The 26,859-nt window shown below is 36.0% G+C and overlaps 1 protein-coding gene across 2 annotated transcripts in view; it reads left to right on the forward strand.

Annotated features, from left to right (window-relative positions):
• The first annotated feature begins 34 nt into the window (after positions 1–34).
• Positions 35–26,859, forward strand: part of TRIP11 (thyroid hormone receptor interactor 11) — a 35,173-nt gene continuing 8,348 nt past the window's right edge. The window contains exons 1-15 of one of the 2 annotated variants that reach the window (XM_030007212.2): positions 35–481; positions 3,132–3,208; positions 4,354–4,464; positions 5,599–5,874; positions 6,728–6,796; positions 7,501–7,666; positions 9,402–9,767; positions 10,449–10,489; positions 11,493–11,699; positions 12,796–15,825; positions 18,698–18,838; positions 19,057–19,250; positions 20,716–20,879; positions 21,213–21,316; positions 21,664–21,763. In XM_030007212.2, the coding sequence (XP_029863072.1) occupies positions 343–481; positions 3,132–3,208; positions 4,354–4,464; positions 5,599–5,874; positions 6,728–6,796; positions 7,501–7,666; positions 9,402–9,767; positions 10,449–10,489; positions 11,493–11,699; positions 12,796–15,825; positions 18,698–18,838; positions 19,057–19,250; positions 20,716–20,879; positions 21,213–21,316; positions 21,664–21,763 (5,185 nt within the window). In that variant the 5' untranslated portion in view covers positions 35–342. Of the gene's footprint in view, positions 482–3,131; positions 3,209–4,353; positions 4,465–5,598; positions 5,875–6,727; positions 6,797–7,500; positions 7,667–7,746; positions 8,012–9,401; positions 9,768–10,448; positions 10,490–11,492; positions 11,700–12,795; positions 15,826–18,697; positions 18,839–19,056; positions 19,251–20,715; positions 20,880–21,212; positions 21,317–21,663; positions 21,764–26,859 lie in introns of those variants that run through there. The other variant, XM_041122006.1, reaches the window with a different exon arrangement.

The following is a 26,859-nucleotide window of genomic DNA, read 5'->3' on the forward strand; positions in this document are numbered from 1 at the left end:
CCGCTGCCTCGTACACGTCATCGCCGCCGCGGGGGCGCTCTAGCCGGCTGAGGCCGCTGTCGATGGTGTTCCGGGAGAGGGTGTTATGGCGACCGTCGAGGTGGCAGAAGCCGGAGCCGCCGAGAGGAGCCGCTGAGCCGGGTCGTGCCGAGGGGGATGTGCGCGGCGCTGGCCGAGGGGTCGCCGAGACTGGTCTGCTGAGCCCGCAGCGGGAGCCTTGACCCTCCCTAGCGAGGAGAAGAGAGGGCGCGGCCGCCCCTTCGCCCGCGGGAGCCGGCTGCCAGCTGCGGGGGCCGCCGGGCGCGGGGCTGAGCGAGGCCCGGAGCCCTCTGAGCGGCGGCGATGGCGTCGTGGTTGGGCGGGCTGGGCTCGGGGCTGGGTCAGTCCCTGGGGCAGGTGGGGGGCAGCCTGTCTTCACTCACCGGCCAGATCTCCAGCTTCACCAAGGACATCCTGCTGGAGGGCGCAGAGGAAGTGGGCGGTAAGGGGGGGCTGAGGCGCCGGGCCGGCCGGGGGGCAGGGGGGTGTGTGTGTGCGCTTGCCGGGGCTGTCTCTATTGAGTGCGCCACTGCTAGGATAGGCCTGGTTTCGTGAGAGAGCCCTTCCTCCCGCCGCCGGTTTCCTCAGGGATCGGCAGCGGCGGGGGCCTGCGCTGGCGGTACCGGCACCTGCACCTGCACCCGCACCCGCACCCGGCCGTGAGGGAGCTGAAGAGTCCTGCCAAATCGCGGCTGGGTGCCTTTCGGGAGAGCCGCTGGCTTTGCTGGCTTTGTTTTCGTTTTTATTCCGCGCCAGTGATCTCAGGATCTGGAGAATAAACACACGTATTCCCAGGCTGTAATAGCAGAGGCAAACCTGTTCTAGGTTTATTATTCGGAAGTTTCTGAATTGCGTGAAGCGTTGTGTTGATCAGTAACGAAAGCACACAAACAACGCTCTTCCTCCATTCTGTTTGCTTATGTTATCTAAAACCCCGTTTGATTAGCTGCTTTTAGAGTGGTTTCATAACAGTGCAGAGTAGTAGTAGTAGTACAGAGGGGGTTTTTTGCTACTGGGGTGATCTAAGTGTGACGTGTCACACAGGCAAAGGTCCAGTGTTTCTGATGTTTTTGTCATATTTCAGTTGGGACCATAGAAACCTGTGGAGTTCTACCATTCTCCTACAGCCAAGTAGGAGAACATGGCCCTTGTTTTGTAGGGATTAGAAGCTAGGATGATTTATTTATGAAACAAAATTGAAACAAAAAAGCTGAGATACCAGAGTAAGATATTCAATAAAGTAATGTTAAATTTATTCTAGACTATAGTTTTTTGTTTATATTTTTGATAATGCCTTTTTGTTATGAGTTTTTGAATAAAACTTTTTATTTTTTCTAGTAAAGCAATTGTATAACATGGTAATAAATATCAGTAGGTTAATACCACTAGTACCGTTTACCATCCTGAAACTATAACTTCTTGAGAAAAATAAGCATTCTCAAAACAGTGTGAAGAGTAGCAACCACAAAGAACAGCTAAGACTTCTGAATACTCATCTTAAACATGAAATTAAACACTTCTACTTTGTTTGCAACTTCACAACTATGAAGCATTGTGAAAGTATTGTATAAATCTTGTTGGTAAGCTGATACTACTGGTCTCATGTGGATGGGGTTTTTTTGTATACGGGTAGACTGCTCGGAAAAGAGAGATTTATTCTGATAACTGCAAAGTTACCTTTTTTTTTTTTGCTTTTCTGAAAGACTTGCTTAGAATTGTTTTACATTCCAAAATCCGCATTAGTTTAGTTTGGAAGCTTAATTTACACCTCTGAACTGTGTAGTCATCTAGTGCGTTTGTTTTGCCTTTTTAAAAGATAAATTGAGATTCCGATTCACACATTTGTGTTTAGTTTGTGCCAGAGAGGTGTGCTGATGTTCAGTAGTCACCTCCAGGGGTACTTGACTGCTGGATACTGTTATGAACAACTTACGTTTCCAAAAAATTTCAGAGTAGTATGTTTTTATGGGTTACTAGCCTTGAGGGTGTAAAAATCTAGTGGCATCTAAGTACTACTCTTCCTTAAAGACCTTTAAATACTATGTGACCTAAAGAACACTTTTCAAGCAGTTCCTTGCATCCCTTTTTTTTTTATTTCCTAATTTTCTTATATTTTGTAATTTTTAATATTATCCCTTACATTCACTGCTTTGACTGTCATCTGAACTGAAGATGGTGTTTGTGGATTATAGACTTTAACATCTTCAGTTTAGCAGTTTTCATGGGTAGATTGTTGCCTCTGCAGCCCTTGAGCTGCATCAGTTTTAAACAGCACATAGGAAATGAAGAAGTACAGTATTTACTTTAAAATTATATTTATTTCAAATTTTGAAAAATTGTCAAGGTTGCTTTATAGTCAATTCAGGATGATTTCTCATTAATAAAAGGAAATGCATTACTTCTATCCATTAGAAGTGGGACATGGGAGAAGTAAACATAGCCTATTTGAGGAAGGTTGATCATTAAAGGAAGAGTATCCAGGGACAGAATTATGTGCTTTTTGTATTAGATAAACTGGTACGGTAGATTGTGTCACCTTCGTAAATGAAAGCATGTTTTACAGGGTTTTGTGCCTTTACGGCGGTGGCAGGGTTGGTGTTTTGTTGTATAGATTATTTTGTGGGTTTCGTTGGGTTTGGGTGTGTGTTTTTTCTGAAAATTTAGTCACTGTTGTATGTATGTTAAGGAACTAATTCTTGTTTTGAAACTTCTCATGAGATTACTGAGAAACACACAACTGTCGTGTCAGGTACAAAGTCCTAAATGAAAAAACAGATTCAGTGACATGAAATAGTGATGTAAAAACTTTTTGTTTCCCTTATTTTAAAGCTTAAATCCATACTTTTTCTGTTAGTTTTGTGATCTGACTTAAAGCCTAGATAAGAGAGAACTCCATTAGGTTCAGAAAGACTCTCTGGTATGAAAAATAATTCTGACAGTGTTCTGATAAAAGCAGCTTTTGATATTTACCTAGGAATGAACATTGAAGCAGTCTGAAGTAAGATACTTACTAAAAACTGTGGTCTTAACTGATGTCTACTTAACAGATTAGAAGTAGTTTAATAAAAATGAAAATTTTCCCTTTCTTTCAGATGCAGCAACAGAACTCCATGTGTCCAATTCTAGACTCAGAGAAGTAGAAAGTATTAATGCAGCACAAAAGTTTGAAGTAAGACATTTTGGAACACTAATGTAATTAAAAGCAATAAATAACATTTGTTTCTTGTAAAGGTGAAATGCTGCAGTGAAGTTGCTTGTCCCTGGGTAAATCTAGAAACAAGGGTAACAGTGGCATTAGAATGTTGCTCTTTTTTTTTTTTTTCTTTGGTGACAAACCACCATCACAGTTAGGGCGGCACGTTTTTTTATTGGAGTATGCGTGTGGTGCAAGTTTTCATCTTCTGCTAACTGCTGCATCCTGCAACTGTTCTACCTATCACGTGGACTTGGACTGCAGCAATAGATTTGGCTCTGAAAAGCTTGCAAATGCAAAAATCTTTTAAGTTTTCATAAATTTTAGCTGGTAAAGAGTTAAAATTGGTTTACAGCATTTTGTATATGACCACAAATAAAAGCAGATCTAGAATGCCCAGTTATGCTGGACAGCATGTCTTTTGCAGCAGGCTTCAAAGTATAGAGTGTACATGTTCCCTGATGCAGTTCTCTGTCTGTGTTGCCCTACTGTATGGTCATTTTGACATAGCTACAGTTGCTCGTGCTCTTCCAAAACTGCTTACAAATCCCATGTGCCCTTGCAGAAAGTGACTTTGTGTACTTTTACAAAGGACTTGTTGGTCTTGTGACTTCATGGCCATAAACCAACAACTTTCATGTATATCTTAAGCCCTCAAGAGCATTGAGAAGTTACGATAGTATTTTGGGGAAGTAACTGTTCCTGCTTGTCCTTTTTCTAGACTCTTGCCATCTGCTATTGGCCAATGTCAGAGAGAGAATAGCGGACTGTATGGATATTAGCTCTGGTTTGTGCTCTGTGGCTGTTCCTAAATTCCACCTGTAGATCATGCTAAGATGTAATTCAGCCCTGAATTTTTCTTCTTGGCATTTACCTCTGGTCACCACAAACCTTCTTCTGAAAGCGAGCTAGGATCCATGTGATACAAAAATGGAAAGCTTGGACGTGAACATGATTTTGGACCCACACTTGGAAGTTACTATTACTGTGTGTTTTGAGTGAAATAACATGAGAAATCTGTACAATTTAATTGATTTCTTTACTGTTCAGCAGACTTATGCTTTTCTAATTCTATAAGAACTGTTCCGAATTTACCAACATTCTTTTCTCATTTTTGCCAGAACGAGAGACTGAAAAAAGTTTGTAGTGATTTAGAAGAAAAGCATGAAGCAGCAGAGCTTCAAATAAAGCAGTTATCAATAGAGTACCGCAATCAGCTTCAACAGAAAGAGGTAGGATACAGAGTAAAATATTTGAGTAAGTATGTCCAATAAACGTGTATGTATTATGCAGTGTAGTCTCTTTGTTATAGTATCTGTGCTCTTCCAGTGGAAGTATTGGTCACGTTATGGTTTCTTGGTTTGTTAATGTAGACACTGAGAGACTGAGACATGTATTTCATTGAATCATGTAATATAAGCAGAGCTGACAGGAGATAGTTGAGGCAAGGGAAAACTCTGGGAATGTCAAGCATATATCAGAATCTCTGTTGTTTCTGGAGTAACTGTGAGAAAGGACACTTAAACTGCTATTAAGGAAGACAACAGGAGCAAATTCCCATTTGAAGCAGTTATATTGTCTGTAGATATCATAATTATTTATCTTAACATATACAATTAGAGGGAACAGAACTAGCTTTCATAATTTGAGAATTGTCCCTTTGTGATGGGAACATCATCTTTATAGCCTATTGTGTAACATGAAATTTCATAGCCTTTTAAATGAAGAAAGTTGCCAGTATGCCTAGAATTACACAATAGGAGTTTTATTTCTGCTTTATTTGTAAATGCATGTAGGAACTAGAGGAAGCAGAATTTTGAGATATATAGAATTCTGCTTATTAAATACAATAATAGAGTTGTTATGAGAAAATTGCATGCAGCTAATTTCAGTTTATTGTAGATAGGCTTAACAACTCAGTGTATTGAAAATTTACTTAAGAGAAATAAAATGTAATATAAATAACTGGGGGAGCATCTTATATTGCTTAATTTTCATATCTGAATACCCTCTTTAAATATCTAATTTTTTGTACAACATGTTAGCCTGAATCTTGCTATAGTACTGGGGTACCTTGGCTGCTGAAAAAATCAGCAAACACTTTTACTGAACTTTTACTTAACTGAAAACTATTAAAACTTTTAATATGTGTTGTTGCATGAGATACTTTGTAAAACATTGGCTAGGACTGCTTTTCTCCATTAGGAGAGTGTTTGGGTTTTTTTTTCTTCTTAGTGAAAGTGATCAGTAATTTGTGCTGGAGTGGGGTTGTTTGGTTAGTTCATATTTCATAAGGCCACAAGGACTAAAGCAGAGTGTATCTTGATATTCTTATTGAAACAATGCATTTTATTCTGTATATTCAGGTGGAAATCAGCCACCTAAAAGCTAGACAGAATGCTCTACAGGAACAACTGCAGAAAGTACAGAAGGCTGCTCAGTCAGCACAGTCAGGAGCTGGTGTTTTGCCACCAGCTGCTACATCAGCTTCCTATGTTCCAGTGGTCAGACACTCCTCAGGTTTTGAAGGAGATGACATGGATTTTGGAGATATAATCTGGTCACAACAAGAAATAAACAGATTGTCCAATGAAGTTTCTAGGCTTGAATCTGAGGTTGACCACTGGAAGCAGATTGCACTGGTAAGTGGTTCCCCTCTATCTTACCCTCTCCTCTCCCCTCCAAATTAGTGTTTTCATTGCATTTGGGGTTTTTGGAGTGGGTCTTTTGAAAGTTCATGCTGTACAGTTTCTAGAAGTAACATGATTTGATGGAAGAGCTGAAACCTAATAATGTTTTAGTCATTTTCTTGCTGTCACATGACTAGGGACATATTCAGTGACTAACTTCCAAATGCTTTTTTGTGATACTTTTATACATGATTTGTCATGTTAGGAAAAGGGTTTCATAAACATTTGCCTAGGATACTACTACAGGGTTTCATTTTTGTGCAGCCTTTCAAAAAATATTTTTCTTCTTCCTGGCTGCGATATTGATTATTTATTGACAGCACAATACTGTTCAAAGTGATAGTTGGATACTTGCATGCTGGTTTTACTTATTCTTCTCTCAGTCCTTGATAAGTCAGTTGTAATTCATGGTCTGCTGAGACAAGAAAGAATATAATCTTTCAAGCTGTTGTTGATGCGAGTCATCATTTTTCAAGCTATAGCCAGATTTCAGAGGTATACTTTTCCCATGTGGAAATATTCAAGTAAAGTTAAGCAACTCTGCTGTCTTATTAGGTGCAACAACACTGCCCACCCCAAACTTTTACAAGTTTGCATGTAATAATAAAAAAAAAAAAATCCATGGAAAATCAAAATGTTTCCATTAAAATGTCTTTTTTTGGGGATCAAAAGTACTGTAGATTTGAATTTTGCTTCATGTTAGCTTTGTTGTTTTCTACTTTTGAGTATCAATAGAGGAAGCACATGAAAACCACATGTATTTATCACAATTTTCACATGGCTATGTGATTTTTTCTTTTCTTAGTCTTCCAAAGTGCAAGGGACACATGATGCTGAACAAAGTGAAATATGCAAACTGCAAAATATTGTTAAGGTAAGATGACAACTTAGACTACTGTATTCTTGATGGTTTTGCATATGGTCACATGACTTCTGAATGTAGTTAAAATGTGTACAACACTAGCACTTACATTTTCTCTATTAAAAATGCATGTGGGCATGTAATAGCACAGCAACATTTCAGTCAGCAGTACAATATTTAAAAACAGTCAGTTACTCTGTGAAAGGGTATTTACGTGATTTGATGAATATAGCATGTAAGCTTAAAAGAATGACATTAGTATTTATGAGGGCAAATCACTTTCAGAAGCTGTTGATGACTTATGAGACTGAATTTTAGATACACAAAATAATTTCTTCTCCCTTCTCAGAAACATCTTGCCTTTTTTCATTGAAGATGTAAAATATGGATTTGCATGTCATCCTTGAAAGTTACTAGAAATATGTCCTAGTGTATCCACTTCCTATGACAGAGTTGTAATGTCTCTACATTGGTTTAGTGTTTGCTGTTGTGTAGACCATACTGTTTGTGTAAACATATTTTTAAAGGGGATGTCTTTTAACATGTTTAAAAAAATCCAAACCAGCAAAAGCCAAGAAACTTGAGGTCTCCTATGAGAAATCCTTTAATAAATCTTTAATTTTACTAGGGAAAACTTTTTTCTTTCTTTCGTATTTTTTCTTTCTTAAGCTTCTGTACTGTATTTTACCATTCTGTTTCTCTAATGATATTTGTAGGAGCTCAAACAGAATTTAAGTCAAGAAATAGATGAACATCAACATGAACTTTCAGTATTGCAGGATGCACACAGACAAAAGCTGGTAGAGATAAGTCGTCGACACCGAGAAGAGCTGAGCGAATATGAAGAGCGAATTGAAGAACTTGAGAATCAATTACAGCAAGGTCTTTATTACCACATGCTTTTTTTTTTAATTTAATGCACAGTGAATTTTGGTTAAAGTATCAAATATGTATGTAACAGTGTAATAGATATCAAATACATGATGTTTAGGAATTCAAATTTCAACTTTAATTCCCCTTCATGTTTAAGACACATGTGTGTCCTAGTATCTTTTATTCACTGTGGTTGGCTTGGACACTGGAATGATAGCATTTCATCTTCTGACATATATCAATCTAGAGGGTCATTTTCTGTATATATCAAATGTTGTGCTCTAAATCCTACACTTCCTGGGTTTTTTTAACTTACACTGAATATGGGCGTGGGCAAGACATACAAAGTTGAAGGTAAGAAAATCTCAACACAAAAATAATTTTGGTGAGAAGTACTGGACTCGATGATCTTGAAGGTCTTTTCCAACCTAAATGATTCTATGATTCTATGATTCTACTATGTGCCAACTGGGTTACTTGACAAAAGCTCAAAGATTGCCATAAGGACCACGCCTTAGGCTGTCGCATGAGTAGGTTGTAGGAGAAGCTCAGTTGTTCTCACCAGGAGCTTTTCGTTATCTTGTAGGTATTTCATATTCCATAAAAATAGTCATATCGGGTTTCCTTTAGGGGCTTCTTTGCACAAATATATAAGATTTGCCTGTAAACCTCTGTTATCTATTAAAACTCTGACTTCGAAAGAGTGTATACTGTCCTTTTGGAAAGAGAGATCCATTTTCTTTGAAAGAAGGGAAATATTTTCACAGCCTTTTAATTTCTAGGGTAGTGCTGATAAGGAATTTATTTCTTAAAATCAGATGCCTGTTAAGATGTAATCTGTCTTTTACTGCATGTGGGTATACCAGCAGGACTAATTTAATGAAGTCAAAGACAGAAGTTCCATATCTTTTGCATTACAAGTTATCTGTAAAATAAACACTGCTTACAGTTTTTGAAGAATTAGAGTATTTTACATTTTTATTTTGTTGCTTCTGTTTAACAACATAATACAGACTGGGACAGGAGGAAATGTTTGAGCTTACACTAAAATGAATTCACAAGCACTGTGCTTTCATTTAACTTTTTTTTTCTGTACATGTTTTGATTATGCCTTTTTATACTCTGTAACTTACCTGGAAATTACATTGTGAAGCTTGTACAGAACTATGAATGTCATGATAGTATGGTGGATCTGTAAAAACATCAGTTCTGCAAAATGAAATCTTTAGGTGAAAAACTCTGCATCGTTTAGCAAGTGATATACTCATTTGTAGCAAATTGTTTTCTATAACAACCATTCAGCAAGCCTTTGAAATTAATTACATTATAAACAGGGATTTTGCATCAGGCTGAATTAGATGGGGTTTATAAATTATTTTTAGAAAATTGAGGGATTCCAAATCCTGATAAATTAGATTCTGTCATCTCCCCACCAAGAGAGGTGGGGGTCAAGTATATTTTCAGTAAATTGTGAACAATGTATGTCTTGCAACACTTACCTTTTAAAAGTATTTCGAGCCAGGGATGCCGAAGAATTTGAAAAGCTGCTTATCAAACCGGTAATATGTATAGCACTGCTTCAAATGTTAATTCTATTTAAGTAAGCTTTCTGTTGATGATGATGATGTCTTTGGTTTAGACTATCTCCCTTTGTCAGGAGAAGGGGTGGAAGAAGAGACTTAAAGCAAAAGATCTGCAGTGCTGGCTTTGGTTAATATTGCAAACAATCTTTTTTGCTTTTTAGATGGTGTGAGTGCTGATGCCATGGATGACTCTAAAATTAGTGAACAGAAAAAAAATGCTCAGAGTCTAGAAGGAGGAAAAGTAGAAGAGTTGCAAGTTGTAAAGGACCTAGAGGATGAAATAAGAAAACTAAATCACAAATTGTCTTCTGCCAAAGAAGAAAACAAAATTCTTCTAAAAGAGCAAGAATTGGCAAAGGTAGAAAAAATCCAAATAACACAAGAATATGAAAATCTTAAATCTGACTTTAGTATGCTTCAAAGTTCTCTTGCAGAGCAAGATGCTCTCCTGAAAGAACAGGAGAAGAAGCTCCAATCAAAGACATCACTACCAGAAGATGTTGCCAGACTACAGCAAGCACTGTTAGGTACAAAGATGATGATTTATTTTTTTAATTTTTTTTTTTTTTTTTTTTAGTATATATTCACAGGTTTTCACTTTTCATGTTCAGAATTTATTTTAAGAATTTGGAACTGAATATGAGAATATGTACCTTTTAAAAATTGCTGCTTTAGAAAAGGGTTGTCCTTTGGGGTAAGGCTAAGCAGAAAAGGAGACATAATTGGGACTAGTGTGATTATCACAGGGGTTTCTGATTAGGTAAGTAATCATGTCTGCCAACTGTTTGATAGGTTTTTCTTTCTTTAAAAGTAAGTAAGCCTCAATAAAAGTTGTTTGTTTAAATTCTAAAAGTACATTTTTTGTGTGTAAAGGCAGTCCATTGCTAATACCTTCTCCTTAAAGAAACACTGAAACATACCTGTTTAAGAACTATATCTGTATGTAGAAAATCTTTTAATATTGCATAACTGATACACTGTAGGACCAAAGTCCTCCTAATGTGGGCTCAGTTGTAAAAGTAATACTCTGCTTGGTGGGGGTGATTGATGGTACATTTGAATCTTTTACAGCACCGATGCTTATCATCACAAAATACTGTGAAAACTATTCTGAGCAGCAGAGTTCTGTTAGGGCAAGGTGGGAGAATGATTTGGTTTTATTGTTTGGAAAGGAGGAAAATGATGTAATTTTCTGTTTTCCTTTACAGAAAAAGAAAATGAAATAGCAAGACTTTCAAGTTTAAATCAGGTAAACCAATTTCTAAATTAAGCCAACAAAAAAGTTCATAAGAATGGTAACTGATGGAAAATACACATTCTGGCACTATACTTTTTTGGAGCATTCACAATTCTACATAAATAACCTTGTAATCGAGGAAATAATTGTAGATTATGTGCAGTTGATAGAAATAATACATTTTGACTTGTGAAACTCCACAGCATACTCTGTTAAAGAAAACTAGTGGAGTTCAACCTATCCCATTGCTACTTAGGCTGCTGTAACATACATTTAAAAAGTATTAATAGTACATTCTGTAAAATTTGTCATTTTTCACCTCTTCTACTTTGGCACGTTTCAATTTTGACACTGTTATCAGTAGTAAAGTATCTCTTTTCTTCCATGTAGTACTCTAATAATACTACATTCCACCTTAGTGATGAAGTTTAGCGGTGGAACAGTTTCTCTGGAACACGCCTTTGGTTTTTGGCAAAGTTGACTTAGTCCTTTATAAAGTCCTGCTTGAGAGCTTTGGCTTAGTTTACTTTGTATCCAGTAGTATTTTTCAACCGGGCTCTTCTGCGTTTTGCATGCATTCAAGAGTTCCCATGGCATTTTTCATAAGGACGTTATTCAGATGTCCTTAATTAAAACTTCCTGTCTCACCATGCAGCATACTACATGTTTAGGGTGTGCCTTGGGAATAAAATAGTTTACCCCAGCTGCGGATCCGTACCTCAAAAGTGGATATAACTTTGCTTGTCAGACGATGGCTTTTTGTGCAGAGGTTTGTAAATTGCACTCCTAAACTTAGTGATGAGAAGATAAATGTGTATGTATGAATGCTAGAGACAAATACTTCACAATGAAGAATTTTTAACTGGGATAATATTCGTGTAGCCTTAGAGATTCTAACATAAAAATGCATGCTTAATTGTTGAGGGGAAAAAAGAAACCATTTCAAATCTAAACAGTTTATAAATTTCAGCAAGGTAAGGTCTAATATTTAGAATTATTTTTTTTTTAACTTAAGGGGGGACTTGAGAAGGAACTGGCAAGTGCACAACGTAAAAATGAGAATATTCTTTCTGCGTATACTGAGGATCAGAATTCAGAATTAAGTCAATTAAGACAAGACTTGGAGAGGAAACAGCATGAATTAAATGAAAGTATTGCTGAAAGAGAAACATTAATAGCAGAGTTGGAAGAACTAGACAAGCAGAATCAAGAAGCTACTCAGGTAATAAATACTGCAGCTAGTTATTGAACTGCTAAAATAAATGTTTAGATTTGTGTGTGTGTGTTTATGTTTTCAATTGATCTTTGAACATAGGTAGCAGGGAAATACAAGTTATCCTCTGATGCTTAAAAAGAATGTTGGGACCAGTGTTTCCTGGGACCAGTGTTTCTCCATATCTGCCATCTCAATGCGAAATTCTGAAGTGCAAGAAATGCAGTTGTCATGGACAAAGAAATAATATAGCATGTCAGCTATCGATAAGGGATGTTACTTTCCGAAGTGCAGTTAAATACTACTTGATTTTTCCTTGCAAGACTTTTGATGGTTTTTATCCTGCTAGTATTGTGACCTCTGTCTTATGACAGTACACATAACATGAATGATATTTTAAACTATTTTTCTTTTCCTTTCATTATTTTTAATTATGTTGAATAATTAAGTTACTTTATTAGAGGTTCGTCATAATACGAGCATTTGTGGAGTAAGAAAAGGTCACCAATTATATGTAAGCTAAATGGAATGGTACCTTTTTGTCACTGTTCTGATGTATTTGACCTGTAAACATAGAGTTGCAAGCCATGTGTTTTCAATATTGGTTTACTTTACGGAATTGAACACTTGAAGTGTTTTCCCAGGAGATGAATCCTAGCAAGGGTGTTTTAAAAATAAGCTCAAACAAGAAGTTGAAAATAGAGATATGCATTTACTTCTGTAATTTGTTATTTAAAACTTATTGCCTCCCTGTTTTTAAGTAGTGGGTGTTTGCTGCATGCTCATTCCAACTGCTCTGACAAATTCTGACAGTCCTTTTTCTTAAGTAGTTCTTTTTGTTCCTTGATTTAGGTAGCTAGCATTCTTTTGGGGGAGATGGTGTTCTTGTTTTTAGTGAAATGTAATCTATCCCTATTCGATATTTGGTTTTAATTAATTAAGCATTGACTAGTTGATATTACTTGCCAACTTACATTGACAACTATGAAGCATTTTTGTTTCCTCTCAATTTTTTTTTTTTATTGTTCAGAGGATAAAAATTAATGAAATGTATAGTTTGGCTGGTTCTCCTCTCCTAATGAATTCTTGTTTGTGTTAATTTCAGCATATGATTACACTGAAAGAGCAGCTGTCAAAACAACATACAGAAACTGATAGTATCATCAAACAGCTGAAATTCGACATAGATTTTGAAAGAAAGAAAGTATCAGAATTAGAAATTGAGAAGATGGAAACTATTAAGGAGTTAGATAGTCAGAAAGAAAAACTAAGCCATTGTTCATATGCACTTAATGATTTGCATATAAGTAAGCAGCAGCTTCAAGATAATATTAAAGATCTTCAGGAACAATTAAGGGAAGCCCAGGACTGTAATTTGCATAATAAAAAAGAAATTGGAGAATTGCAGCAGAGGCTAAAAGAAAGAGAGGAGGAACTTTCTGTATCCTTGAGAAAGTTAACAGAAAAAAGTAATCAGGAATCTAACTACACTTGTCAAGATCTGATTCTGAAAGAAAGAGAAGTAGAAATTGTGAGACTACAGAATGACATTTCAGAAAATAAACAACTAAATGAAGACTTAGAGAAATCTCTGTCTGATCTCAGAATAGAAAATGGAAAGCTGATAGCAGCCACTGAAGAACTAAAACAGGAGTTAAGTGATGCCATTTCTGAGAAAAATAAAGTTTACTTGGAAAAAGACACTGTTGTGGAGGCTTTGAAAATGGAAAAAAGACAGTTAGAGAGCGAATTAAACCAGATGGAAAAGAGGCTTTTGGAACAGGCGCATAAGTATAAGCAAACTATTGAGGAATTATCAAACGCACGTAGTATGGATACCACTGCATTGCAGCTTGAACATGAGCGCCTAGTTAAACTCAATCAAGAGAAAGATTTTGAGATTGCTGAACTTAAAAGGAGCATTGAGCAGATGGAAGTTGACCATCAAGAAACAAAAGAGATGTTGACTACTAGCTTAGGAGGACAAAAGCAGTTGACAGAACTCATAAAAGAAAAAGAGGTATTTATTGAAAAATTTAAAAATCAAGCCTTTCAGGTGAAGCGGGAACTTGAAGAATATATGAAAGTTTCGAAAAAGCAGGATGTCTTGAAACAGAACTTGGAGGAAAAAGACAGAAGTCTTGCAGTCATGAAGGAAGAAAATAATCATTTGAAAGAAGAAATTGAACGCCTTAAGGACCAGCAAACTAGATCTACACCTGTGGTTGAGCCTAAAACTCTAGATATTATTATTGAACTTGAAAGTGAGGTAACGCAGTTAAAGGTGATAAAGAATAATCTTGAAGAAGAAATAGAAGTTCACAAAAAAACAATAGAAGATCAGAATCTAACAGCAGTGCAACTTCAGCAGTCTTTGCAGGAGCAAAGAAAGGAAATAGATGAGTCTAAATTTCAGTGTGAGCAAATGAATGTCACTCATGAAAGACTTTCTTTGGAGAAAGATGAGGAAATTAAAAATTTGCAGAAAACAATTGAACAAATTAAAACTCAATTGCACAAAGAGAGACAGATTATTCAGACTGATTCCTCTGATCTTTTCCAGGAAACCAAAGTTCAGACTCTTAATGGAGAAAATGGAAATGAAAAACATGACTTATCTAAAGCTGAAATTGAAAGACTGGTAGAAGGTATCAAAGAAAGGGAGATGGAGATTAAGCTTCTAAATGAAAAGAATGTTTCTCTAAGTCAGCAAATTGATCAGTTGTCCAAGGATGAAGTTGGCAAACTTACTCGGATCATTCAAGAGAAGGATTTAGAAATACAAGCTCTCAATGCTAGAGTCTCCTCAGCTTCCTATAGGCAGGATGTTCTTTGTCTTCAGCAGCAGCTGCAAGCTTATGTTATGGAAAGAGAACAAGTATTAGCAGTTCTAAGTGAAAAGACAAGAGAAAACAGTCAGTTAAAAACAGAGTATCGTAATATCATGGATATGGTTGCTGCTAAAGAAGCAGCTTTGGTAAGGTTGCAAGAGGAAAATCAGAAGTTATGTAATAGATCTGAAAACAGCAGTCAAGATATGTCTAGAGAAACTATTCAGAATTTATCCCGTATCATTCGAGAAAAAGATATTGAAATAGATGCTTTAAGTCAAAAATGTCAAACCTTATTGACTGTCTTGCAGACATCCAGTACAGGTACTGATAATGGGTCAGGAGGTGTTAACAGTAACCAGTTTGAGGAACTTCTACAAGAACGAGATAAACTAAAGCAGCAAGTAAAGAAGATGGATGAGTGGAAGCAACAAGTAATAACCACAGTTCAGAACATGCAGCATGAGTCAGCTCACCTCCAAGAAGAGTTACACAGGCTTCAAGCACAAATTTCAGTTGAAAGCGATAGTAATTCAAAGTTGCAGGTAGATTATAATGGTTTGATTCAGAGTTACGAACAGAATGAGAAAAAGCTGAAAAGTTTTAGTCAGGAATTAGCACAAGTTCAACACAGCATAGGACAGCTTCATAACACCAAGGATCTTCTCCTGAGTAAACTTGATTTGGTAACACCATCTGTGGCAATGGCTTCCACTGTTTCACAGCTTTCAGGCATTCAGTACAGTGCTCCTGATGTACTCAGCGATGAGTCTAAACTCCTTCAAAAGGAGTTGGAACAACTGAAAAAAAAGTTGCAAGAAAAAGATTCAACTATTAAGACTCTTCAGGAAAACAATCAACGATTATCTGATTCTGTGGCTACAGCATCAGAGATTGAAAGAAAGAGTCAAGAAGGGACTGAGTCAGAGATGAGGCAAATCAGAGAAAAACATGATGTCTTACAGAAATCACTTAGGGAAAAAGACATATTAATTAAATCTAAAACTGATCAGTTACTTTCTGTGAGTGAAAATCTTAGTAACAAAGAAAATGAAAATGAGCTTTTGAAGCAAGCTGTGACTAATCTTAAAGAAAGAAATTTAATTTTAGAAATGGATATTCGAAAACTGAAAGAAGAAAATGAAAAAATAGTTGCAAGGTGTAGGGAAAAAGAAACTGAATTCCGAGCACTTCAGGAGACTAATATGCAATTTTCAATGATGCTGAAAGAGAAAGAGTTTGAGTCTCACTCAATGACGGAAAAAGCTCTTGCTTTTGAGAAGCTCTTGAAAGAAAAAGAACAGGTATGTGCATTCATATTTATGAATATCTTTTAAAATTAGTCATGTGGTAATGCATTTTTGTGTATATGTAGCTATCAAGTGTTTGCCTGAAATCCATTTGTGACTCCTTACTGCATTACACTACAACAAAAATCCTTCCCCTGCAAAGTTAAGAAATTAAAAGTCAGCAGGTGAGTGGTTTACAAGGTTATCTGTTAATTGTGCAGCCATAAACTACATTTTTCATTTATTTGGAAATTGCTCATCTACTGAGCAGCTGCTTAATATTTTGCTTTGGCCCTGTTGTTCATTAAATGCCCTATTTTATTTTTCCTGTATTGTGCTCAGACTTCTGCAGAGTTGGCTGGCAGGACTAATTTTTCAATGTGCTTTCCTCTAGTGTTTGTCATTCCAATGTGATTGCTTCACAATGTCCCTGTGAGATGAATGGGTTTATGTATCTTGCTTTTATGGCTGGAGAAACTCCACTGGAGGAAAAAAAAAAAAAAAATTGGACAAGCTAAATTAATGGTTTATTCTCTAGAATTTGACATATGGAAAAAATTTATACTACTTTGAAAGCGTATGTTCAGAGAAAAGTTGCAGCCGCTTATTAATTATCACTTATGTAATTTGAGGAAGAATCTTTTTTTTTAGAAGACCAACAAATTATGTGCATCATTGATACACAGGTCAACAGCATGTTGTATGAACTGCTGCTGCTGGAGTTAATGAAGTAATGTGTGAATTGCCATTTCTCTTTGAGAAATAGGCGTTAAGTACAGTGCAAAAGTCTTCCTGTAGTTTTGACAAACACTTGACAGCAGAACTCCAGGATCTAGATACTTTTGGTTTGCTTTGTAGGCTCTGAAAGTATGTCCTAGTGGGCAGTCTTTTCTTGTAATTAATTCCAAACAAATAATTTTCTTTCTTTCCTCTGTACTGTCCAGGTCCCCATTCTCTTCATCTTGGTGGTTCTGGTTGCCATTCTTCAATCTTCTTTTACAGTCGTCCCCCTCCAGGCATACTGTTCTTATTCTCCCTGTTGCCTTTAGCATGCCTTTTCATTTTCCAAAGTGATGAGTATTGCCCATTATCAGAGAGTGGTATTTATGCAATCCATAGCTCAGTAACTTGGCATTAATTTTTTTTTCCTCTGCTATAAGTATAACAAAAAATTTCATGGAATCATAGAATTGTTTGGGTTGGAAGAGACCTGGACATTAAAAATCATCTAGTTCCAACCCCCTGCCATGGGCAGGGACTCCTTCCACTAGACTAGGTTGCTGAAAGCCGCATCCAGCCTGGCCTTGAACACTTCCAATGATGGGGCATCCACAACTTCTCTGGGTAACCTGTTCCATTGTCTCACCACCCGGATCTCTTTGAAGCATTTTCAAACTACCAACTAAATCTGCAGTGTAATGTATTTGGAAAAACAAAATATGAATTACATTTAACAATATGTGTCTGTTTAAATTTATCATTTTGAAGTGTCAACTTTGACGTGTGAAAAATGAGGCGTTTGGGTGGTTTGGGTTTTTTTTGAGAAGTTTGACTTAGGACAGATGTTTAGCTCTGTTTGCTCATAGTAGAGGTTTCCCTATGCTGTTCTAAAGAAATACTATAGAATTACAATGAGAAGCTTTATTGTCTCAAAGTACAGTTACATTGTGAAAAATAGCTTTGAATTACCATTGGGACTTCTTATGTTCACCAGTCTTGCCCATATAAAATACACTAATACTTTACAAATTCACTCTCTTACTATTTTGATTTTAATTTTTTTGTTCTAACTCGTGGAAATCTGCATTGTCTGGCTAGGTTCTCTGTGTTGCATGTCTTTGGCTTAGGCTTTCAATTTCACAAGCATGGAACATTTGTCTGGACATTTTTCTTGCACAAATCTGAGAAGTTCCTGTTACACATTTGTGTTCAGCATGGAGAACTAGGAAAAATAGTATTCAAACAGTTTTGTATTTTGTGTGTGTGTCAGAAGATAACACACCATAAAAAGAGAAGGTTTGCCTGCAGGTTTATGGTTCTACTGCAAAAAGAATTTTACTATATTCAGTTTGATTAATAAAAACAAATAATTGAAGCTCATAAGTATTAGTGATAAAAACAAAGATTGGTTTACTTTTATCCAACATATTCAATAAAAGTAACTGCTTCCAAAACAACATATGAGACAAAAGGTAAAGAGCATGCTGAAAAATTTCAAGTAACTGAAAATGCATTCACGTGTACAAGTGAATTCTATAACTGCCATACTCACACTTCTCCTTTATATGCTGAAGTGAAGTTGTAGTAAATTGGGAAGTAAGTGGGAACATTATTCATTGAAATTTGACACCTGAAAACATGATGGACATTGCTGTGATTTACTGAAGTCTAATCTTTGGGTATGAGGTCACCTTATGGTTTGTTTTTAAAGATTTCTTCATGTGTTTAGTCTTTTTAAGTTCAGACAAGTTGACCTACCTAGGCTGATGCTTTACATGGGCATGGCCTAATAAATGGGTATCACAGAGAATAGTTTCCGAACACTGGGGGAAAAGTGAAATTTTCAAATATACAAGTGTCTGAGAGACTATGTGCATGGTACATTTCTCTTATCTAAAATAGGTATGTATCTGTTCACAGCAGTCAATTAAGACAATGCATCTGTATAGTGTCTTTTAGCAATAACTTTTACTTTGTCTTGTAACATGTGAGTTAAATAACTTCAAAATAATATTTTTCCTGATGTTTTTCTGTGCTGTAGGCCGTGGGTATCCTGGCCTTTTCCTTGTTAGATCAGTATTGTCTTTATGCTCTTCTGGGCAAAGACTATATCTCCATTGGTAAAACCATTTGCCACATTGGAAATGCTTATCTGTGTCTTCAACAGGGCAAGACAGGAGAATTGAATCAACTGTTAAATGAAGTTAAATCAATGCAGGAAAAGGCGGTTACTTTTCAGCAAGAGAGAGACCAAGTCATGGTAGCACTCAAACAGAAGCAAATGGAGAGCAGTGCCCTGCAGAGTGAGGTACACCACCAAATAATTTACAGTTGCAAGAAATAAAAGAAAAAAGAATAAGAAATTGCATCTGTAATATTTTCTGGATTATTTTGGTAGCAATCACTTGTAAAAAGCATTTAAAATCAATACACGTGCAGTGTGCTTCAATGGACATGCTTTATGTTTGCTTACATTATTTTTATGAAAGGTGATAGTACGAGCTACTTAAGGTATGTTCTACATAGATACAGCATTTGCGTGAGAAAGAGCAGCGCCTAAATCAGGAACTGGAGAGGTTACGTAATCACCTTTTAGAAATGGAAGACTCCTACACGCGAGAAGCTTTAGCTGCAGAAGACAGAGAGGTCAAGCTAAGAAAGAAAGTTTTGATTTTGGAAGAAAAACTCGTGTCTTCGTCTACTGCAGTGGAGAATGCCAGGTAGCCTTTTAATTTATACAGCAGTGGCATTGGCTGTAAATACCATAGTTAGCTAGACTGCTACTGATGGCTTTATTTTACTGAATTACCATTCTATAACGTGCTAAGCACTAGAGAAAACAAAAAGGTATGAACTTTTGTTACTCTAAATGAAGAAGGTGATTTGAGATATACTTAGCTACTGCTCAGAACTTAAAGTATTTGTCCTTTTAGTAGCAGCTATTGAAATCTCACATCTTTGACAGTGCTTTAGAACTAGAAACAACAAAAATCCCTCAACCCATCAATTTAGTTGGCTGTCAAATCAGAAAAGGTGGACTTAACTTAAAGAGTCTTATTTTATATGCTTCAGTGCACAGATGTGACTGTCATGCTTTGTGAATTGCTTTCAAGACAAGTACTCATCCTTACTTTATACCTGATACTATGGAAAGTATACGCTGCTGTAAGCTTTTTTTCTTTTTAGCGCATATATATAAAGCAAGATGCATTGAAGTTCTCATGGGTAGCAGAATCTGGGAGGCTAGAGCCAATTGGGGATTTTATTTGTTTGCCATAACCACGTTTTTCAGCTAGAACAATGAAAACCCAATTATTAAAATTATTCAATGCCTATCTTGACTGCTTTAATGTTGTTTTATTTAAAGGGAATGTTGGTTACTTTAGGCAAAAGAATTATTTTTTTCATCTTATTACAGTTGTCCAAACGAACAAGTATTTTAATCAAAAAATATGTATGTAGCTGCAGTCTTTCTAAGTGCCAAAGATTGATTCTGCTTTTAACGTTCTCAGCAAAGAGATTTCTGAGTTGAGCAGAATTTGTTGTGAAAAATTGTGGAGAAAATGGAAGAGTTGGGAGAAGGTTGTGTAAAAACTGTTCATCAGAATGTTTCTTAGTTCTTCATGAAACTTGTCAAATACCTTTTCAGAAATTCTGCCTATTTCCCACCTGATACACACTCTTTAAAAAGACTGTTGTAGGAGTAAATCAGGTTCATAATATTTTTTGCATAATAGGAAGTTAAATGGGGCGTTCAGTGGTCAGTATGGAGCAAGATATACCGAGTTCTTGGAGACTGGCTTTAAAAGTAAAAACTGGTAGAAAGACCTATTGATTCATGTAGTAACTGAAGCAGACAGTTAGCAAGATACGGATTCTTTTTTTGGTAAAGGTACTGTTACAATAATGAACAACAAAGATTAGTTTTTTTCTTTCTCTAATGCACTTCAAACAAAAGTAGGGGGTTTTTTTGATTACCAAAATTTTATTACCAGACTTATTTCAAATCTGTTGTTATTGGTTTTTTGTGGATTTTTTTTAAAGAGGAATCAGGAAAAAAAATCGCCTTCATTTTTATAAATTGAGCTGAAAAATTAAAGGTAGGGTATTTTTGCTGGGATTTAATTTGTTCTGTAATGACTTCTGTTATTGTCTTCATAAATAATGTATTTTATTTTCATTAAGTCATCAAGCTAGTCTGCAAGTTGAATCTTTGCAAGAGCAATTAAACCTGGTTTCCAAGCAGAGAGATGAAACAGTGCTACAGCTCACCATCTCCCAGGACCAAGTGAAGCAGTATGCGTTGTCACTGGCCAACCTGCAGATGGTGCTAGAGCAATTCCAACAGGGTAAGTAAGTTTTGTCAAGAAACGGCAAAAGCTTGAAACAAGCGTTTTTTAGTTGGGATAGTTACTATGTTTTGGTGCTTTTTAAATATTGGTTGCCTGGTTTCCTTTTTGATAGCTTGAATTTCAGAATCTGTTGTCTTTTAAAAAACTTATAAAAACAATTCTGGCCCTGTGAAAACTGATGGTCCATATCCCATTTATGAAATTTGAATTCCACTTCTACTTCATGAAGACCAGATATGATAATGCTGAGGTTTTGCAATTGCATATCCCCAAAAGTTACATGTTGTGAATCAAGATTTTTTTGTTTGTTTTGTATTTTTAACTCTTTAGAAGAAAAGGCTATGTATTCAGCAGAGCTGGAGAAACACCAAAAACAGAGCACAGAATGGAGGAAAAAAGCAGAAAGCTTGGAAGAAAAAGTTGTATCGCTGCAGGTGGGCTAAATAATGAAATTGAACCATACGAAACTAAGTGCTAATTCTTGACTGAATTTTTTGTTTTTAACTGCTGTGTTAAGTATTGCTAAGAATACGTCAAGTTATGTAATTATTCTCTCTTCCGGGGGGGGGGGGGGGGAGAGGGAGGGCACTAAAAGAAGGTCAGCAAAGTAGCATTCATCTGCTGACCATCCATTTTTCTGAGGATATTTACAATCCACTTATTCTAAAGAGCAAGTGAATGAAGTCTCTGCATCTGTTATGTTTGATCTGTTTGTATTAGTGTAATTGTGATAGTGAACTCCTTTGCTTCTCTTTTTGTCACTTTCCTGCCCTCTATTCAGGAAAGTTTAGGAGAGGCAAATGCTGCACTGGATGCAGCATCAAGGCTTACTGAGCAGCTTGACATCAAAGAGGAGCAGATTGAAGAGCTTAAGAAAGAAGGTAATTAAATTTTTTTAATCTCTGTTTAAAACATTCCAAGCAGCTGAGGAGACAATGTAGCATTCCTAGAAACTTACCAAAATTCATCTCCTATGAGGAAAAGAGTAATTCTTTGCCACCTTTTGAGGACTTCCTTGTTTATAAAGCAAATTTGAAAAAGTATGTTTACCTTCTGTTAGGGATCTTTCTCAAAAGAAAGCCCTGTAGTAGTTGGGTTGTGGGTTTTGTCCCCGTGAATACCACAGCCCTTGATTTAGCTTCGTAAGCATCTTTTTTAAGTTTGTGAAATACCAAATGTTTTCAGATTTTCCAAAGTAAGTAACTACCATATTTGACATAGACACAGGAATACAGTGAGATAGAGAGAAAGTGTGTGCTGTTGGTAAGAGATATAGAGGGAGCAGCTCCTGCACAGATGCGAGACTGTCTGAAGAGATTATGTGGAAGGTCTTGGACATATCTTTAGATTGTATTTTAGATCTCATTTCAAATAAGCTTCCTGATTGCTCATATTTAGAAAGATGCCTTTCATATTGTTCTCAGACTAAGTACTCTAATATTTGATGGATGTCATTACTTTGGATTTGAAGACAAAACTTGGCCATATGGTAGAGGAATTTGCTGGAAGAAACAGTTTTGAAAAGAAAGAATAGTTATGGTGAGGGTGGTCAAACATTGGAATAGGTTGCCCAGAGACGTGGAGTATCCTTTCATGGAGATATTCAAAACCTAACTGGCCGTGGTCCAGGGCAGCCTGCTTTAGATGACCCTACTTGAGCAGAGGGTGGTTAAACTAGATGATTTAGAGGTCCTTTCCAACATAAATGTTTCTTTGATTTTGTGATTCTTTGAATGTTTTGGGGTGTGGTTTTGGTTTGGTTGGGTTTTTTCCCTCTTTCTGACATCACTGAAACATGAATTTTGTAAGAGATGGATAGCCTTCTCTTTTCTAAACGTGTTTAACATTAAAACTGCAGGAAAGCCTAAAAAGGCAGAATAACCTTTTACTAAAAACTGATACCATTTCAATGTATTTCTGTTTTGGGCCCTTATGCTATTTAGTCTAATCAAATGGAAAAAATGAAGGGTAATTTCTATATAATGTATTTGAATATCAAACATCGGCAAGATTTATAAGCTCAGACTCACTTGGAGGCGACAAAATAGCTATATGAGTAACGTAAGGTCACTTCTTTTTTCATTACTGCATTAATTTTAATTTTCATGAGAAAGTAATCATAGTATTAGCTAAAGCAGGACTTAGGACTAATAATGATTTTGCTGGATTTCTGTGCTTACATCTCAGCCTTGACTTTTAATTTTGTCTGCAATGTTTTGTTGAACCAAAAGGGAACGTTACTTCTGTGTGTCTAGTTGCATGACAGTCCTGATATGGGTGAACTTACTAACAGTACCAACTGCTGAGGGAATATTAGGCTTTTTTTCTTTTTTTTTTTTTATTGTCTTCATCTGTCTTTTCCTCTTCCCATTTTCCCAACTGAGTCCTACTTTTTCTTTCCCCCTTTATTTCTGTGGATCACCATATTTTGCTATTACTGCAGCATCCTCTGTTATGGTCAGGCTTTCACTGAGCACATGGGATAAATCTAAAATCAGAGGAAAACTTGTGATTGGTCCCTGAAGTGGCTCAAAAAAGGGAGCTTGAAGAGCAGAGGTTTGCTCACTCTCTGTAGTTACTTAACAACTCTTACTCTGGTTTTTTTCTGCCATGTCTCTGGGAATTTTTGGGGTGAATGCCTTTAATTAAGGCTTGCTGCGGGAAGACCTGAAACATCATCTCTGCTGGATGCAGTGGTAACTCTTGCTCTGAACATATAGAACTAATTATTGCTGTTAATTTTTAAATTATGATTTGTCTTACTCTCAAAATAAATAATATTTTTCTTAAAGCATACTTGCTTATGATCAGATAGTGGTGTGAAAAGTCATTTGAAAGTCTTTACAATTTCAGCAAGAACTCTACAAAAAAGTTACAAGTTTTCTACTACAAAATTGAATGCGTACTTATTTAAATTTAGTTGTGACTAAGTGCAATTTGGCATCCAAGTGGGCCTCATAGGAGTGCTCCCTGAGTTCACATATGAATTTTACAAGCTAAATTAAATTTCAAGCTGCTACATGAATGTACAACCAAATACTGATTTGTTTTTTAATTGACTGATCTGTATATCTCTGTCTCAGTACAGACATTCACAGAAAAAGTTTTCAAACAGCCTGGATTGAAATTAACTTTGGCATAGGCAAATTTGGCACTCTCAGATGGGGAGCTCTTCATTACTGGTTAATTTTGATTGCAAACCTTTGCATATGAAAGCAGGAAGGGTTTGAACTTTGAGAGAAAACTGAATCTCAGTATTTTATCAAGCTATGTTGTATTGGCAAGCGATTTACTTGTTAAAAAAATTGAAAAGGGATTTGTTGCATAAAGGAAACAGCACTTTAATGTTGTTGTAGAATAAATCATAATTTTTATTGGAGAAAAAAAAAGAGACCACTCCATTTTATCTATTTACACAAGAAAACATATAATGTCTTACTGAAAATTGGCCAAATACATTCCCAGACACAGTTTTGTTGGCCAAATCTTTTGAAGGATTTCTTTATGGATTTTTTTAGCAGACGTGATTTTAATGGAAAAGTATAAGATGTACCAGATGCGGTTTTCTTGATTGCCATAAATGGTTAACAAATTATTGGAGACTGTTGTAAATGTCTGGTTTACAGCAGTCCATGCTGAATTTTGGCTTAGGTCTTTTTAGTTATTCAGTCTTTTCATACACACAAAGTACATGTTTAAGTCCCTTTCAGCTGTGAGATTCTATTCTAGAAGGAAATATTCCATTTAAAAAATAAGTTTAATGATAGAGTTGCATCCATCACTGTGGATGGAATATAGCTGTGTAGCTGTCCTTAAAAGTTGGTCCTTTTTGATATAAAAGTCTTTTTGCCAGGAAAAAATAAAAAACAACAGTAACATTTCAATTAAATTATTAATACATTAGTTTTAAAATTCATCATGTGAATAAAAATTGAAAATGAAACTTGTGATTGTCTTGCTTTGTAGAGCAATAGCAACAACATGAGATTTACTTGAAATTTCTTTTCAGGTGCTGTTTGTTTATCTTTTCATGGCATTAGTAGTTTAACTTTTTTAATTCCCTTTTACTCTGTGGAGACCCAAATAACATCTCAACTTCCATGTATGCTCCTACAACTGTTATCATTCCATAATTATATTGCAAATGTTTTCCTTCAAGTATCAGGGTCCTGTTTAACCACATTTACTAAGTAGCATAATTTTAAGTAAGTTTAAACCTTGAAACCATGGATTAATTCTCCTGTGCCTCACCCTGGTGTTTGGAGAGAGAGGAGTGCTGAAGAGCAGTCACATTATTGGAATGGATTTCAGTGCATATGGATGTAGTTGTTACAAGATATATTGTTGTATAATATATATAATTTTGTTTAATTTTTAACTTGTTTTGAATCAGGAGCTTAATCGTTATATTTCTTGAATAAGAACTTTCCCAGCATGACACTAGTTAGTTTGTTCTTCTCTGTACTCTCTAAAATTCATATTTGTGAAGTAAAATGTTTATATAAAGATGTGGAGTACTTGAACAGGACATACTAGGTTGTATCCATTTCACAACTTAGCTTTCTGATATATATACAAGAAAACTGTGCGGGTTCTCATGGAGTTGTTGGTGTTAATTGAGAACCATGTTGTGTCAGCATAGTTGTGGCATGTGTTTATTAAAGATTCAAAGTCATGTGGAAACTAGAGTAGAATGTTGTTCATGCATCCCAGATGACTTGAAGGGTATAAAAATTTATAAAAGTCACTTTTCTTACAAAGATATTGAGGCTTTTTAGGAATTAACTACAAGATAGATACAAGAAAAATGTATCTTTTGTGTTCTTTTGTAGTTTTGTGGGTTTTGTTTTGTTTTTTAAATGAAGCATTTTTAATTAGCATGATCCTGGGAAGTGTTAAAGCGGTAGGGTAATTAAGTTGATTGGCAATTTTTCCATAGGATTTGAAGATAAGCATTCAGCCTTATAGAGGCAGAGGAGAAAAAGCTCATTATTTCTGCTTATATAACTGTAGGGTAGAGTTAGTCTTCACATGGGCAGTCCATATTATAATGTATTTGTCAAGCTTTTGTGTGTGATTCAGGCTTACTTGTACTTTATTAGGAAAAAAGTAACTTCAAAGGTACTATCTTGCAGAACCCTAGTTTGGTGAAAAATTACATTTTTGCTGTCTCGAGGTGAAACCATTTGTAGTTTATCTTCTAAGAATTCTTTGTACCTTGTAATTATTTGTTTTCGTGTCTGAGAACATTTTATTGCCAGTGTTCTTAAATCCTGTGTTGGAGGATTAAAGTGAGATAAGTTTTTCTAGCACTTTTTACTCTTTGTTTTTTGTACAAACTTGTGTAGACCTGAACATCAGATACTTTTATCCAGTTTCTAGTATATCTGAGTTTTTATAAAGAGAAAACTTTGTGCCTTCTTTCCTCACAATCAGAATGTTGTAAAATATTTATGGCAAGTAGCACTTCTAGGAGAATTTTTTTTCTTTATTATAAGCTTTACTTTTATGACTTTTGTGGGAGGTCAGAGGAAGCCCACGTTACTGACATGGAATGATTGGGGTAATTGGGTGTGTTCTGTATTTGAGCTAACAAGTAATTCATGTTAGTGGAATTTTAGAATTGTAGAGAAGTTGGTGCTGTGAAATTGTTGGGCGAGAGTGAATATAACAATATCATGCTGAGGCTCCTTTTAATGAAATGGGCTACTACATTTGTATCTCCCTCATGAAACACTCTGATATCATGAGGCTCAAGTGTGTAGATAGTAGACAAAACATTGATTAAGGTCAGGAATTTCAGAAAGCTGAAAAGTTACAGCACTAGTAAATGCAGAATCTAAACTCCTCTCTTACTCTTCTAATACTTCCTGTTTCAGGTTTGGAGAGAGGAAAAATAGGGTCTTTTGTGTAGGCCAAGAATGTCATTATCAGTGTTGTGATGTCCTAGATGAACCTATTTCATGGCAGCCACTAC

This window comes from Aquila chrysaetos, chromosome 2 (genome assembly GCF_900496995.4).
Source record: "Aquila chrysaetos chrysaetos chromosome 2, bAquChr1.4, whole genome shotgun sequence".
NCBI lineage: Eukaryota > Metazoa > Chordata > Aves > Accipitriformes > Accipitridae > Aquila > Aquila chrysaetos.